At 39.0% G+C, this 17,023-nt stretch overlaps 1 protein-coding gene across 2 annotated transcripts; it reads right to left on the reverse strand.

Moving 5' to 3' along the window:
* Positions 1-170: 170 nt before the first annotated feature.
* On the reverse strand, positions 171-16,796 carry dapk2b (death-associated protein kinase 2b). 2 transcript variants are annotated; one of them, XM_027003297.2, is made up of 13 exons: positions 16,707-16,796; positions 15,697-15,861; positions 9,299-9,520; positions 7,876-8,014; positions 6,529-6,658; positions 6,269-6,317; positions 6,087-6,113; positions 5,286-5,438; positions 4,927-4,972; positions 3,808-4,317; positions 2,464-2,553; positions 2,226-2,285; positions 171-1,935 (listed from the first exon to the last, which is right to left on the reverse strand). In XM_027003297.2, exons 2-13 carry the CDS (start codon positions 15,771-15,773, stop codon positions 1,810-1,812), a joined length of 1,629 nt encoding a protein of 542 aa, XP_026859098.2. In that variant the 5' UTR covers positions 15,774-15,861; positions 16,707-16,796; the 3' UTR covers positions 171-1,809. The 2 variants fall into 2 exon arrangements, with proteins under 2 accessions (XP_026859098.2, XP_026859099.2); XM_027003298.2 differs by lacking the exon at positions 3,808-4,317.
* Positions 16,797-17,023: the final 227 nt, after the last annotated feature.

Here is a 17,023-nt window from a genome sequence, read left to right on the forward strand (position 1 = left end):
GAAGGTAGAAAGGCTGTCTGAATATTCACTCAGTGTACATGAGCCTAAACAACACGACTCCTGTAAGGTCTAACAACACTAAAGAAAGACAACCAAAGAGACTCATGGGTTGAGTCTGCATGTAAACAATGTAAAAGCATTCAATTTTAATACTTATTTTTTACATCAACACATACATTATTAGAAAGTGCCTTCTTCCCTGCTTATAAAGTGAACAATACTTGAGTTAATAAGATAAAGAAAAAAAATAAATAAATATATTCAATATTTATTTTCCTGTTTGTACAAAATAGGGGCATTTTCACTGGGAAAACGTTTTTTGCATACAACTTGGTTAGTTACTTCTTTACATGTTGCATGCAGTAACATCTATGAAACAACTCTACTTGAGTTGATATAAATATATTTTGTACTGATAATTTACACATAATTACAAAAGTTTTGTGGAATCTCACCTGTAGTACAATCTGATTATTTCACTGTCAAATAATTTAAGTATGTGTAAGACAAGGTAACATGCTTACAATGTTTAATATTTAATTGAATGTTTGTGAAATATAATGTCATAATGCACACCTTGAACCCACTCACATTCTTCCAAAGGAACTGGGAGGTACTGAATGAAGGAAGCAGCTTATGAGTTTGCTTGTCTCATAAAGAGCCAGTGGTAGACTGGCTAGATATTGAGCATGGCTTTTATTTTCCTTTCTATCAGATCTCCTCCCTGAAAACACTGTAGAGCACACCAGAATGGCAGGTCATCAAAACAACACATGCTTATTAGTCACAATAATAATATGCCTCATAAGGCAGTAATAATGACACCTATAATCTGAAAATGTAAAGAGGATTCCACTAGAACAGTGTTACTGCCTGCAGGGGCTGGAGGTGGGTCGGCTAAGACCCAGACCAGTGTTTTCAGTATGACTAAATGATTAAAACTAGATTTAGAAATATATCCTTATGGCTTTTGTTTTGCTTCCCAAAGTGTATTATGAGGTAGCACTTGGTTCCCCTGTTTTTTTTTAAATGTGGATGACAAATTCATAACAGAAATCAATTATAGTATTATAGATACACTATAATAATGAATTGCTGTTTCAGCAAAAGTCTGAACACATTATAGCTATTAAAATAAAAAATTAAGTTACAAGTATGGGCTAACTTTTCTTTTGTTTCCTTGTCCTGCTGCTTTATATAGTGCATTACCCAGTAATAATGACTGCCACTTGTTTAGTTTAGTACATACAATAAACACTACAGAAGTGACATTTTAAAACAAACTACAACAGGAGAATATTCACCATCACTAGCATACTACATAGGTCAACAATTAAAATGCTTGCTAAACCCATCATAGCTAGTTTATATAGATTTTACAAAATTCAAAATGTCATGGCACATAGACACCAGGCACTTTTTTAAAGACAGTAGATTGGAAAGTCCCGACTTATGCAAAGGCAAAGTTTTTAAGAACATTCCATTTTACATTTACCATTGTATTCACAGACTTTATAAGCAGATGTTAGGTTCATCAATATTTTATGCTCAGCTACTATTTTAAAATCTGCCACAATGCACTTAGTGCATCATGTTTTCTTGATACAGTTACTTGACAAACATCTGCATGATTTCTGAGTGTGGTCATATGTACATTACTGATGACTCAGACTCTCTTATACAACACTTTCTATAAAGGGTGTGTACCTGTGAAAGGCACAACCAGGGCCGTGTTACATCAGTTTGTTTTAACACTGCAGCCTGGTGCAGACCCAATGCCCTCTGTACAGGATGGAACTCTCAGCTGCTTCAGGAGGTGCTGCTCCTCTTCCTGGTCCTGGGTCTCTTAATCAGCACCTCCTCCTCCTGGTCACTTTCACAGTCCCTCTCAAACATGGCAATGGTACGCTCCACGTAACCCTCCTTGGGCTTGTCCTGTTCACCACAACACTAATACTCAAAAACAATTGTCTTATAGTATACATATCAGTACTGTTACTGAGAATAGATGTGAAAATAGGAAAATATGATCTTAAATGATTTCTGATTTCTCCAAGCAAAAATAGAAAGGAGATGGAAAGCTAAGTCCACCATTTACTGAAAATATGCCAATTCTTGCCCTGACTCAGGGAAAATACCAGAGTGATTCTCATGACTTTGATGAGATCACATATAAATTGAGAAGATGAGATATGTGCACATTTGAGTGCACGTGAGGTGCTTACTTGTGGTTTCTTCATCATGCGGGTCAAATGATTACACAGCGCTACGATCCTGAAAGAGAACTGTTAGAGAAAACGACAGGCCCGAGGTGACACAGTGATGCGCACCATACAGTAACTACTGTTTTAACTGTGGAAAAATGGTTCATGAGCCACAATTATATCATTAGCCACAAAGAGGTTCTGTGTACCAAATACAAGTTGCTTGGCAGAGTTGGACAGGGTTGATAGAGAGCATTACCTTCCATCTGCGACGGGCGTACTGCTTTCTGAAGTTCTCTATGTTGACCACAGACTGTCTGCGTACCAGAGCTTGTTTAGAGTTCATAGGCTACAGAAAAACACACAAATGCCACATACAGCGGTTACATCAATGATTTACCTGTAATGGTAATCAAAAATATAATGAATATAAATATAATAATCCTATACTGTATGACTGATGTTGCTTATAAGGTCCATTTACACCAACATAAAAAATAAGTAGAGAATAGATTAATTTTGACATAGGCTAATGTAAAAATAAAAGAAAAAATAAAAATTCATCACATAATAGTAATCTGTCACCTTTAATTTCAATTTAATTAACTTTAAAATTCACTGAATATGGTCAAGTCTGAAGCTTTTCAAGTCTGAAGATTTTTAGCATGATCTATTCAGGGTATAAAGAAATAGATTACTGTTCACGTAAAACATAATAGTCTCTAAAACAAAACTACAAGTAAAGAAGTGCTGAAAGTAAAACTATGATACTATAATAATATTTGATGCAACACTTATTTAAATATGAAAATAAAAATATAACTATTACATTCAGAAAGAAATAAAAAAATAAGTAAAATCAATACATTAAAGGAGGCAGATAATTAAGCATCATATTGGATTAAATATGATTAAATACAAAATCTGCCTCAAAAAGGGTCAAAGAATAATCAATCTTTCAATCAACTGTGTTCATGAACTAAAGAAATTATCTCCCCTCAGTGAAAAACATTGTTAAAATTTAATAAAACCTAAGTAAATTAAATTTAGTAAATTGTTAGGTTTAAAGTGACTAATATAATAAGATTACAAATGTAAAAGGATGTTGCTTTAAAACTGCTCTAAAAGTGCTGGTAGAAGCTTTCTTTTAATGCTAAATAATAGCTACAATTTGTCTCACATAATATGCACATTCCAAATCTTCACCTTCATAATAACCAATAAAACAAACTATGAATTTCATATATAAATTTCAAATTAAAGGTCATCTACATTTAAAAATTGACATATAAACAAAAATGCACAAAAATGTCATACTTATGTTGGCTTTTTTTGTGCAAAAGAATTAATCACTTAGTTGTCTCCATACACGTAGAAACTCTCGGCATAACATTAACTTTTATGGTGTGAAATTAAGAACTCCCACAAGAATTGAAAAACTGCATGAAAATCTCATCAAGCCTCCATCAGGCCGAGTGTGTGCTGTCTGGCTCAGTGCCGCAGTGGAACTCTCCTCCATAGGCCCTGCTGAGCAGATCCTTTAGAGCCTTTAGAGCCTCACGGCGTTGAGAGCAAGACTGGCGCACTGCACTCTGCTCCCCACCTCTCCTTTCTCAGAGGCCACCACCTCCTGCAGCCAGCGAAGCTCAGCATCCAGCTCCTCTCGAAGAGATCCCAGGTGGGGCTGTCTCTCCAGGTAGCGGACACTGATGCTGGCCAGGCTTGTTTCTGTGGCCCTGAGGTCCTCCTGGAGGTCCTCCCTTGATATCTTGACCTTACACAACTCATAGCGGGCCTGCGAAAGGCCGTGATGCATGTTCTCGCTCTCTGCTTTGTACCACACTTCCTTCTCATTATAGATGGAGAGAAGAGCTTCGATATCCTCTTGTATAGACTCTCGTATCTCGGCCACCCCTTCCAGGCTGGTCTCCACGAGGGAGATGTCTTCCACCACACTGGTGAAGCGCTCAAAGTTGATGTAGGTGTTATTAGGTGGAATGCTACAGTGAGACTGGATGGTGTAGTCCTTCAAGCGCTTGGTCTTCATCTGATGTATTTCGCTCCCTGTGTGGGCTTCTGGGCAAGCGTTGGTGTCTTCCACATGCTCATGGGACTTCAGACATAGGGACCAAATGGAAACTGAGTAAGGGTGTGTCCTGTGCATCTCTTTGGTCAGTCACCTCACTCATTTACAGGCAGGGAAGTGGACAGCGGGGCCAGGCTGCACGCTCAGGACAGTTAGAGCCATGGTGTTAGAGTGATTAACAGACCACTCTGAAGTCAGCTTACTCTCCAGTCTATTTCATTAGTGTGGTTTGTTTAAGAAACACGGAGGAAATTCCATGATGCAAAAAAAACCAAAACATGTACATGCAGGTGATTGTAGCTGTTCTCCAACTGGATAATCTCAAAGTGGGACACACAATGATACCGCACACACACGTGTGGTGATATTGAATAGTTGTTTGACTGTTATGATAAAACAGGCATTGGTACTTTGGATTAGGTTACTGTTGTATGTTAATCTTAAATGTAAATTCTTCCTGTGGCATCAACAACAACAAAAAAATTGTCAGTAATGTCACTGCCTTATGATAGCTGCTAATTGTAATAATAACAATTCACACAACATTTTCATTTACATTTACAACATTGAGCAGATTCACACAATTCACACAAGTATTGAAATCCATGCTGTCAAAGGCAGTGATCAGATGGTTACCTTTATCCATGGGTGGTTGAGAGCACCTTCTATCATAAGTCTCTTTCTGTTAAACAAACACAAGAAATACTCCATTCAAAAAACACTAGGGCAGAAGAATATCATGTGGAATATCCCTGCATACCAAGCACACTCATGTTCAAACATGTATTTCTTTTGAGCAAATGCCAGTTCCAACCACAGAAGATTTGTACCAGTCTTTGGTTCATAATTGATGTATTCATGACATGTTTCAGCCTGTCCTTAAATGGTAAAAGTATTATGGAGGTTCACCTGATATTAGACAGCGTTCTCTACCCATTCACTGCATATTTGAGGGAAAGGATTTATTTCTCTGATACCTTAATTTGACATCTCACCTTGGGTCTTTAGTCAGCAGCTGTTTGATAAAACTCTTAGCCAGTTCGCTGGTGCTGCCGAAGAATTCCTCATCAAACTCATAGTTCATGCCGGAAATGTTTGCCATAGTCTCTTGTTTGGTCTCGCCCAGAAAAGGGGATGCACCACTGAGGCTAGAGGGCGAGAAACCAGCCTTGAGCCAGTGTGGTCTAGCCTCAGCTCAGAGGACGATCTATCCAAACATTTAACATACACTTCCTTTTTCAACACCATGAGAACTAATTGTCAAATAACATTTACATTTTACATTTTTGTGTACCAAAAAAGCGGCTGTGTAAAACAACACAATATTCTTCAACAGTTATGAAGAACAAAGTCAATGAAATCTTGTAGCCCACATCAAACTATATGACTACATATTATTTTATTATACTTTTTACCATGCTCATTTAAAAGTAACAGGTAGTGATATGTCACTGATCTTTAAATGATGTATATAATTTATAGATTAGTGGTTACACACAGGATTCTTCCCAGTCTAAAGACTATGGATACAATATTATAAAAGCCTATGGGAGGTCATTTTTGATAATATATTGCTCAAGAAGTATTTCAAACACCAAAAAATCAACATGATTTAAAACATTACAAAACATAACTGAATGGGTTTTTGTCCAAAGTGATGGGGTGGTGGACACTGGAATTTTCCTTTAATATGAGCTCAGATGGGGTTCTACTTGGTCTAGGTTCAATAATAATCTGGGTTTAACACGCCAGTAACACCTAAGAGTGAGAACCCAAATTCTCCAGTTCACACTTACAGGATGTATGTGATGACTCCAATGCTCCTGTGACACACACACACACACACAACACACACACACACACACACACACACAACACACACACACACACACAACACACACACAAAGATTAAGATGAGGAACAGCACTGATGCCTGTTTTATGCAAAACACCAATGCTAGCCAATTAAGATCACTTACCACATGTCTGCTGGTAATCCCAGAGGCTCATAGTTGACTATCTCTGGAGCTGAAAACAGACCATCAACTAGAGATACTTCATATAACACATCAGTTCAAGGCTAAATTTGTATAGAATTTCAACTGCTGGTTTGGTATCACATTCTATTTAAATGAAGATAATTCACTTCCAATGTTTGTCTTGCTGTAAAGGAGCAGTGTATGCTGTACAGTGCAGTATACAGGTGATGAACAAAACAGGTCTTACTCATCCACCTTACCCACAAACTCTGGTGTCCCAAAAATGTTTTTGAATTCAACGCCATCTTCGATTTTATGGGCCAGACCAAAGTCGATAACTTTGATCCGTGGCATGGGCACATTTTTGTCTAGCAGCATAATATTCTCAGGCTTGAAAAAGTAAAAAAATATAATGCCAAAATATTGCAAAATTGTAACAAAATGTATAGAATGCTTGTGCAGTCACATCACTTTAAACACTTCAAGTTTCTTCTTTTTAATTATCACAAACACCCATACTCTGAAAATACTCCTCTGAACACACACTATTCTGAGGTATGACATGCTCATGAGTCCATAGGTCTCTTTTGGGAAGAGAATGCATGTCCTCTGTGCTGACATCATCATACCAAGCTGGGCTATGCTTGTCTGCTTGCCTTTGTGGTACACCCAATGGGGTGGAGGAGGAGCACACTTAGCACTTGGAAAAACAGGATGGGGATTATCGAGGTGAACAGTATGGGTGATGTCCCTCAGCATGTGTGGCTGATAACCTTGCAATGTCTGAATACTTGGAGTCAGGCCAGGCGACACAGAGCACATGTGAGAACATGAGTCTGGACAGGCAACTCTGCGGTTGACTGGGAAATGTTTTCAATCCATGTTATTCATATCTATGGAAGTTTATGATATGGGAGTTACCAGGCAGGAGCTGACCAATGACAGGTGGAGGAAAAAGATTTCCTCACCCATTACAGGAAAGGGGATTAATGCTACAGATGTACACTCAAGGGCCTTGGGCATATACATAATACTCAGTACAGATCAGTAGTTTGCTATTTAAACAAACAGTAAATGATGTTGTAGCTGATTGCTTGTTTTAAAATTTCACACACAATTTTTTAATAGACCATAAACACAGGCAGCATGTACCATGCTGGTTCCTTGTGAGTTTCCTAAGCTACAGGTGTTGCTATGCAACAGAGTTCACAGTAGGACAGATCCTCTAAAAAGGCCAATACAGAAATGATCTGCTACCATAGCAACAATTCCATTTCCTATTCCTCCCTTCTCCTCATAAGTATGCACAGTACAGTATGTGAATGTACAAATCCTGTGTAGGGAAGCTGTAGGTGTGCCAAAGGCCACTACACAGAATGATGTTGTGAAAAGCTCATTACCTGAGATAAGACAAGGTGCTACTACATCATGCTTTAAGAACAGACCTGTTTTACTGCATTGTAAGGGGTGTTGAAAGGATGAAGTAAGCCTAATCATGCAAAATATACTAGAAAGACTGCTGCAGAACCATGCCCAAATTAGACTATATAAAGTTCTAGAAAAGGTCCTACAGCAATAGGAAGTGTCTCTTACAATATGTCACATACCTTCAAATCAAAATGTGCAATGCTTTTAGAGTGCAGGTACTGGACTCCATTAAGAATCTGTTTAATAAACTCAGTGGCTTCCTCTTCACTCAGGGATTCTTTGTGGGCCAGGAAGTCAAAGAGCTCTCCTCCAGAAACCCTGAAAACACATGAACATATGTGTTTTTCAATTCAAACATAACATCACACCTCACACACCATCTCTTAAGAGTTTGAAGAGAAATTCATTGTGAAAATAAGTTCACACTACTGAGGTTGAACCTTGCTGAGAAGACATTTGCTGACCAGACTTTCTCACCTTTCTCATATCTATATTTCACTCTCTAATTGCAATCTTAAATAAGGAGATCCGATGACTTACATACATAGAATATATATATTTATCTTGCATATATATATTTCACATATAGAGAATATCTATATTTCTCTATGCACCCCTGTTTTCTTTTCCTCAGTTTGGACAGAGCACTCTCCACCATTTCACTGCGAGTTATACTGTGTATGACTATGTATGTGATGAATAAACCAAACTTGAAACTTGAAACTTGAAAACTTACTGCAGTCTTAAATAAGGAGACTAAGAGAAACATGCACTTCCTCTGCTATAACATGTAAATTTGCTCTTAACAACAGAACTTACTGAAACCTCAGAATGAGCAGTATCATATACCATACATTTAACAAACTCTTTAGAGCAAAAACACTGCATTCTTTGTCTCTAGCTCACTCTCTCTCTCTGTCTGTCTCACTTTCTCTGTCTGTCTATCTCTGTCTCTGTCTGTCAACACCCCTTTTCCCTCTTTCCCCTTGTGTCACCCTCACTAAGAAGATTCTTGACTACAGTACAGTAGCCCTAGATCTTCAGTTCATTGAAGACATTTGAAAGACATTTACGTAAACATACATGCATCCATGTCCACACATAAACGACTGATAAATGAGCACTTATTTATCAATCATGTATATGTACAAAAAGAAAACCCTTAAAACTAATTTACCTTGCCAGCTACATGCATCTTTTTCTCACTGTGTATTGCCAGTACCATATCTCAAAAGGGAGCGTATCTATGTTCCCAGGTTCCTAAGTTCCCAGGATCCTGTGGTCCCAGGATCCTATGTTCCCTGTTCCCCAAGTCAATATTCTGCAAGCTCACATTAACCCTGTTATATATATATATATATATAAAACTTCAGAACATAGAACCCTGGGAACATAGGAACCTTTGTCATATTCCCATTATGTGCTATATAAATATGAGGAACAGGGGATACTTGGAACATAAGACTCTGGGAAAATAGGAATGACCTGACACAGAAACCACTACAGCTTTACAGCATGTGGCATAGGCTAGGGCCAGATAAGGAATTCAGTTCTACAGCTGCAATATGACCTGTATGGGCTCTCTGTGCAAAAGTGACTCACAGCTCCAGTACGAGCACCACATCGGTGCGGTTCTCGTACACGTCGTGCAGTGATATGATGTTAGGGTGTTGCAGCTGCAGGAGGATGTCCACCTCCCGTTCGATGTCATCCCGCCGCACACCACGCCTGCTCGCTCTGCTCTGTCGCTTCTTGATGAACTTGGCAGCATACTCCACACCAGTGCTCTTCTCCTTACATCGCTTCACTATAGCAAACTGCCCACTGAAAGACAGGACATCCAACCGTTACAACTGACACAAGCAATTATGTATGTATATTTGATGAGCTGGGCATGGAGGAAAGGGCTAAATCCTTCTCATTTTACATTTATTTCCACAGGAAATGAAATACAATACAATCTGTGAAAGGAAGTTTGAGCAATTTGGACATTAGCCTCTTTAGACCAAAACAATCCTCTGAGATCATTGTGTAGCGAGAACTATTTAACCTTTCAATGCACTAGGAGTTCAATTTCATTGACAAATATCTGGTACACCAAGGCAGAAAACACTGCTGTCTAACAGTTACTTCCCACATACTGTGTAATCAATTCCATATACAAACAAGTGAGATTAGCAGCAGAACAAAGCTTGAAACTTGAAACAGTTTGTGGTCAAAGCATGACTGTAAAGCTCCATGGTCTGTTTAGTTAAAATGTCCTTATGGCTTCAAGGCAATTCTGTGATGTACGTCAACAAAAGAATTATTCACCCAGTGTCACAACCAAAATTGGGAGAAAAACACCTCCCAGAGAGTGAGAGTTTTGAGGGGAAATCCTTCAGCTAGCCAGCATGACATGAGAGGTATGCAGTAGGAAGAACACACACTTACAGAGAAGTAGACGAATGCCTTCCTCCTACTCAGTATATTACTGAGTCAAGCATTCTGTTATTGCTTTGTTTCACATTTCTTCCTAGTATTCAATCTCATGTCTAATGTAGAGAACTGCAAATACATCAAATGCATCAAATATCTATTGGTCAATATCATACTTGGCAGTTTAATTATCAGATCAGACAGGATTTCTTATCTCATGCATGTTGTATAGTTATAGAGAGATGTCTGTTGTTCACCTTGCAAAATAAGAAAATAAGTTGTGTGGTTCAGTGGTCAAAAAAAACCATCCACCTGGAGCACCAAAAAGGGAACTGAATACAACTATGGGCTTAGAGGATAACTTCATTAATAATTCATACCATGCACTACTGGGTCCCTGCTGTCACATTTCTAGGTCCTATTATTCTGTCATTAAAATCATTTCTATTATTAAAAACTAAACAAGAAGACTATAGAAAATGTTTCTCTTTCTTCGAGTTAATGATCCTGCCTCTGCATTTATGACAGCCTGCATCACTAGAACACTCAGTGGGGTGCAGGAATAAGAAGCTCCATCAGAGCTGACTAAGCAGGCATACCTCTGATGTTGAAACTCATTACACGTCCACCATCTTGTCTATCAGTCTGGACCATTTAGACAGCGCCACTAGTGCTCACTCCAGATGGCCCACCAAGTCATGGAGGTATCATGGAGGGGTAGAGCAGGACAGAGGGATTAGAAGGATACAGAGAGCAGGAGACAGGGTGAAAATGGGGGATTTATCCTGCCTGAAATGTTCTCTCTCTCTCGAGAGAGAGAATCAGTCTGGAGATTGTCAGAGGCTGACCATGACGCACTTTAAAAACATTAAATGCTGCATGTTTCTGTGGGTGGAGGCATAATTATGAAATGATAAAAGCATACTCTTCAACATTAAAGTAGAAGTGCCACGAATCCTTTTCAGGGTGTTGTCACAGGCACTACATCACGTTGTATTTTTATCACTTTTCTTACTCGCCCACCATCTCTGTCTGAGGTCCCTGAACTTGCTATGTGCTTGGTCGCCATGGATTAACAGAGGGAGCAGATGATTAAGGGATGAGTACAACCATTATTATGTGCATTTCAGATAGGGCTCTGAGTGAAAGTCAGTATGGCTCTATGTGCTATCAGGGTAGCTGAGTTAATTTTAACCCAGTCACTGACCCACTCCACTCTCACCTGCCAGCCCTGCTTTGGGTGATGTGTTGATGGTCTGCATGGGGGCTCTGAGAGGGGCCTGGATTAAGTCCTGTCCCTTGACAGGATCACAGTTATACACATTCCAGTTAAGTTCCACTTAGTCTAGCCTTTGTTTCTAAAGAGTTCTCTCTGCTGATGTTTTAAGACTGCCATTTTTAGGGACACACAGAAATGTACTGTTCATGTTTCTGATTGGTGCAAGTTTGCAAGTCTAGATATAACACATATGCCTGCTTATATGAATATACATAAACACTGATTAACTTCAAAAATCGAAGAATTGTTAAAATGTATGTTATTTTGTTTCAAAACAACGGAACAGCTGTGTATTGCTTTTGGGCAAATGCTGTAGTGATGCAATAATTTGCAGTAATTTATTCTAAAACTTGATTATCAAATTATTGTTGGCAGGATTATTATTAAATACACACACACACACACACACACAAACACACAGACTTTACTCTATGAACTTCATGCCACTTTTGGATCAGAGGGGTGTCCACCTGGAAACAATGGGATGGGACTGGCTCGTCCTCCCTTTCTCTCCCCACACAGTACAGAGCTGAAGATGAAAACAATACAAGATTCACTCACAAGCATGCCAAGTAAAGCAAACCAAAACAGGCTAGGCTGGAATATACTGCCTTAGGGCTGGCCTTCTCTGAGTGAATCTGGGGAAAACACAAACCTGGGGTTTCAGAGGGACTATGCATCTCAAATGTTCTTTTCATCTATTATATCTGCAACACAGTTCCACCCCAGGGACCATTCTACAGCATTTTTGCTAGCAAACAAGTCACTCATACATGGCCATGTCTAAGGACTCTGACTCCATGTAACAAAGGGGTAAAATAAATGGGGTCTCAAACATTGGGTCATAACAGATCCTCAGAGAAACTGCAATGAGCGAACAACATGAACCATTTCAAGCTTTTCTAAGAAAAGCAGCCACAGAGGCCAATGAACCTGACCTTCCCTCTTCACTATAAACTTTTCGCTGTAAATCACATACTTCAAACACCATGAAAAAAACCCTCCTGTGCTGCAACAAATTGATCTGGACATTTACACCCACAAGAGCACGCAAAATCTCTGTGAGTGCTTCGTTGATGCCGTGGTTCTAAGAGTGGCTGGAGAGGGAAGGAGGCCTCCCATAGCAAGCATGCCGGCTGGCTTCAGTCTGAGGCTGCCTGTAGCCATGACAGCTCTAGGTCTCACTGGACTCTCTGCTCCCAACAGCTGCTTGGTATTAGCATCGCTGAGGCCAGTTCAGTGGCTATGCGGCTGCCTGAGCGGCGCCAACCCAATATTCAAATTCAGCTCTCAATAACACAGCCCAAGGGAAACCCACAACACTACGATTCAGCATAATAAACTGCAACCTACAAGACACACTGTCAGTTTTACTAGCACAAGTCCTCCTCCTTCATAGATACAGTATAACAAATACAACAGAAGAGAACAGAGACTGTCACACACTGTAGGAGATATTGTCACACACTGTATAAGTTTAAATATTTAATGTACATAAAACAGCAAATAAATAATAAAATAGAAAGGTGTAACTATAATTTTCATTTAAACTTATGGCAGTTGTAATCCTTTACAGACTCAGCAAGTTCAGGCATAACAAGTGTATACTAAAACATTGCTTCAATCTGGCTGTCAACACTGCTTTGGAACTAGACTTTCCAAATGGGCCACCAACCCACACAGGTCATTATCCCACCCACGCAGATGTACTTCACATTGCCCTGTACAGAAATCAAACTTGACTTCCTCTCACTGCCTGTTTAATATTCAATCATTCTGTTTCAGCACACCATTTCAACACAACCCGTGAGAAAATAACATTTGTAGACCAAGAAACTAAGATGTGAAGGTACAGTAATACACATTACATACACGGTAGTATAGACAGTACAGCTCTGTGGAAGAACTACACAGACAATAACTGCTTATGGAGATTTATTGTGCTATGAAGAGATGTCATGTCACAAATACCACTGGATCAAAAATGCCAGCTCTCCACAGCATTGTGGGAGTATTTGTCCTCAACTTTAACTACCAAACACGTTGAAGATCCTTGATGATGAAACAGAAAGTGGTATCTTAGTTCAAAGTGTCTAGTTATTGGAAATATGCAACAGTAGTCAAGCCTTGCAGTAAGATAAGGCAACCACATGTGGCCTATGAATGCTGTTAATTAATCATCATGTGGCATGTGTTGTGACACTCTCAAAAATGCACCATAAGCTGCCTGAGGAAACTCTGAGGTGAGATCACATGTAGAAAGCATAAAGGGACTTGTAAAATACACCATAAGAACCCCTTATTCAAAAGAAGAAACAAAAACAAAATGGGGAAGAACATGTGGGACACTGATGTGACAAAATTTCCTTTAACAAACCATCAGCACTGGGTACAGTGTGAAGGAACGAGATGCCTTGTTGAACAGCACAACTAGGTCTAATAGCTTAAAAGCATGTGTCAAGGTACCCAAACCAAAGATCCAGGACTTGCTTTGAAGGATTAAAATAACTCATATCAGTGATCTCTCTCTTCCATGTCACTTCCTCCCCTTGCTTAACCACAAGTGAAAAAATGTCATGAGTATTTCTTTTTCTCACAAAACAAGTTTGTCTAAATCCACAGAGCAAAGTTTTGTGCAGAAAACCTACTTAAAACCTTGAACACATTACAAATAGAATTAATGAAAATAACATCTCAAAAGAAATTTATTAATAGATTTAGTTCTGGTGCAGCATACTGAAATAGGGTGCAGATCCTTCAGGGAGACTCTGCACAATGTCATGTCTGCAGTCTGCTTTTAGGAGTTGTGTAAGGTCCTATTTGCCCCCCACACTTCGCTTAAGTGATTCATGAAGTGACATGACAAGCAGCCCCAGCCTACAAGCACCAGGAACACACTGAAACAGTGGCTTAAGGCAAGGAGCCTGGCTATGCATTAATACTTCACATACCTACTCTTCATTCTAAGTCTTATCTTTTCCCTTTCTGAGCTGTACATTTTCTCTTTGCCTGTTTGTCTGTCTCTGTAAAATAACTGCATGTTTGCCACATACAGTAGTGTGAAACCATGTATGTTTCCGCTTTCACTTAAGAGATGAATGTGTTCAGTCTAATTTCCACTACAAAGACAACATACCCCCATTACATGGTGAGAGTTTATATGCTGGAAAAACCCATTTAAAGATAATTAAACCTACTGGCCCTTGAATGGAAGAATGCAAGAGTATCTGCCCTTTCAGTAGGTGCTACTATGAAATCAGATCTATCTTGTAATGAGTTTTATCTCATAAATATTAAGGTTTTAAGATTTGGCACTACAATCTAGAAGTTACTACTGTCACAATGTAATCTGTTAACATCTCCTCTACAAGCAAGGGTGTGTCAAGACAATTACTTGTAAATGAGGGAGGGAACATAGGACACAAAACCAGTCAGGTAGAAGGTGGTAGGGATTCTTATATTTTCAAAGCAATAACAAACATCCATCAGCGTATCCATCAGCTTTAGACTTATAAAGATTCAAATTTAGATAGGTTGGCTTTGGTCAGAATCTGTGTTTTCCACCTCAGCTTCACCCAGTGCTGCCTTTCAGAAGCTCTTCTTCATGCAAAGGTCAGGAGGATAGGACACCCACCTAGGTGTTAAGTTACACCTTTCCTGAAAGCTAACAAGCAATTAAACACTATAACCCCACTTCCCTTATGGATAGATTTATAAGTTCCTTCTGATGAAAAGGTACTAGGAGTAATGTTTTTACAGTTGATATTTTGTTAACTTAGTTTAGTTTAGGTTAGCTTAGTTATGAGAGCTGGACTTGCTTGTTTTGGGCAGTTTTGTGGTGGAGTATGCTTTACAAGAGAGAAAAAAGTCAATAAGGAGTGCCAAATGAAGAGAAAAAACAATTGGAGTGAATCTTTTCCTGACTATCATGAACTGGAAATGAGAACTCGTATATTAGTTAATGTAATATCTCTTTGGAATTTTCATTTTACAGATATGCTGTACTCAATGTGCATGTATACTAGAAGTTAGGATAGTGTCCATTAAAAGAATACAACCAGAGAATGTTGTTGAACAGAGTCAACAAATTATATGCTGCCAAACTTCTCATGTTACTCCAGCTATGACTACTTGCAGCCCTTCCCTTCACAAACATCAGCAAAGCATTTGTTAGACTTTGAGCACACTCTTTGGAACCATCCTTAAAGCACACACTATGATAAAGGTTCACGACAACTTGTACTCCACTTTCTGGGCTGTAGCAGCTGTACGTCATTTCACAGCCATTTATCCTATTACTCACCTTCCAAGCTCCTCTCCAATTTCATAAAAATCTTCTACTTTCTGTTGCTTGAACACAGCCATGCCCAGTGTCCTCATTGATGAAAAATGTATCGTGATAAATGTTCAACAGTTCTACAGGTCCAAATGGTATTCCTTTAGGGTAGCATACACAATTCCAGAGATGCTGTGAAAAGATATGAATTTATATCTGGGGGGGTGTTTTGATGCATTTCAGAAACACAGAGCAGTGAAGTTACACTCATCCAGCCAGCACATGTCCCAGCATGCTGAATGCATACCATCCCATAAGAGCTCTATTAGGCTATTGTGTTATTTAAGGATGCCTATCTTTTCTTCTTGATGTCTATTTGCATGTTAGGACACTCAAATTGTTTGAAATGGAATTTCAAAGTTCTTTACAAAATAATCCTTGTACTAAGTTTGCATCTTCCTGTTCGAAATAATTATGGTTAACACATTTTTAAGTATGATGACTGAGGTACTGTTTATGCCACTGAATATTTTGTAGCATAAAAGAACAGAACAAATTTATGCCAGTCAGTGACAACAGCAGGAAAAAGAATGTATCAGTACACAGAATCCGATCAGAACTGTCTAAAATAGAAAGCAATTACAGCTTCAAAACGTTTTTCTTGCATTTTGAGCACTATCTAACCGAGATATCGGCACCTTCATTTAATTTCCTAAGAACTGAAACTGAACCGTTACGGTGTCGTTATTCTACAGTCAATGAATTAACCACCAGCTGTACAGCCATATACAAGCATGACATGTAGGCTATAATATCGTAACGTACGTGGTAACTTTCAGGCAGTTTGAGATAAGGCAGGCAGATGAGATAATTATTGTAGCACGTAAGTTATAGTGAATTTGCGTCGTTAACATGTCACCTCAAGTTTCTGTCGGAACGCTTCATTAGCATAACGATGTCATTACTTATAACTTATTCGGAAAACTTAGTCATAACCTACGGCTATAAATTATAAATCATAAAATAAAATGCCTTACCTTAGTTGTTCATGTAACAACACTTTCTAAAAGTAGTATATTCGGGGCGCAACTAAAGGTAGTCGCTGGCGGTTCATTCACAGCGCCCCATTGCTCGCACTTCAAACTGTAGCTATGACGACTTGTTCAATACACGCGCTCGTTTTCCATTTCAGGGTCCGCTCGTGCGCCACCTGTTGCGCTAGACGCTCAAGCGCGCTAAATTTTATTCTGCTGCAAGACGCCGGAACAAGTACCTTCAAATGTTATTAAAGTGAGTCACTAGAAAATAACCAAGATTTAATAACGCCCGTGAAGTACTTGCATTTGAGTATAAT

Source organism: Electrophorus electricus, chromosome 2 (genome assembly GCF_013358815.1).
Source record: "Electrophorus electricus isolate fEleEle1 chromosome 2, fEleEle1.pri, whole genome shotgun sequence".
Classification (NCBI taxonomy): Eukaryota; Metazoa; Chordata; class Actinopteri; order Gymnotiformes; family Gymnotidae; genus Electrophorus; species Electrophorus electricus.

Excerpts from the sequence above, each read along its gene's own strand:
- dapk2b (XM_027003297.2), bottom strand. The coding sequence starts at position 15,773 with ATGAGGACACTGGGCATGGCTGTGTTCAAGCAACAGAAAGTAGAAGAT. Across the intron at positions 4,318-4,926 it reads TCAACCACCCATGGATAAAG|TCCCATGAGCATGTGGAAGA; the intron begins GTAACCATCTGA and ends CTATGTCTGAAG. Across the intron at positions 2,286-2,463 it reads ACGCCCGTCGCAGATGGAAG|TTCTCTTTCAGGATCGTAGC; the intron begins GTAATGCTCTCT and ends TTTCTCTAACAG.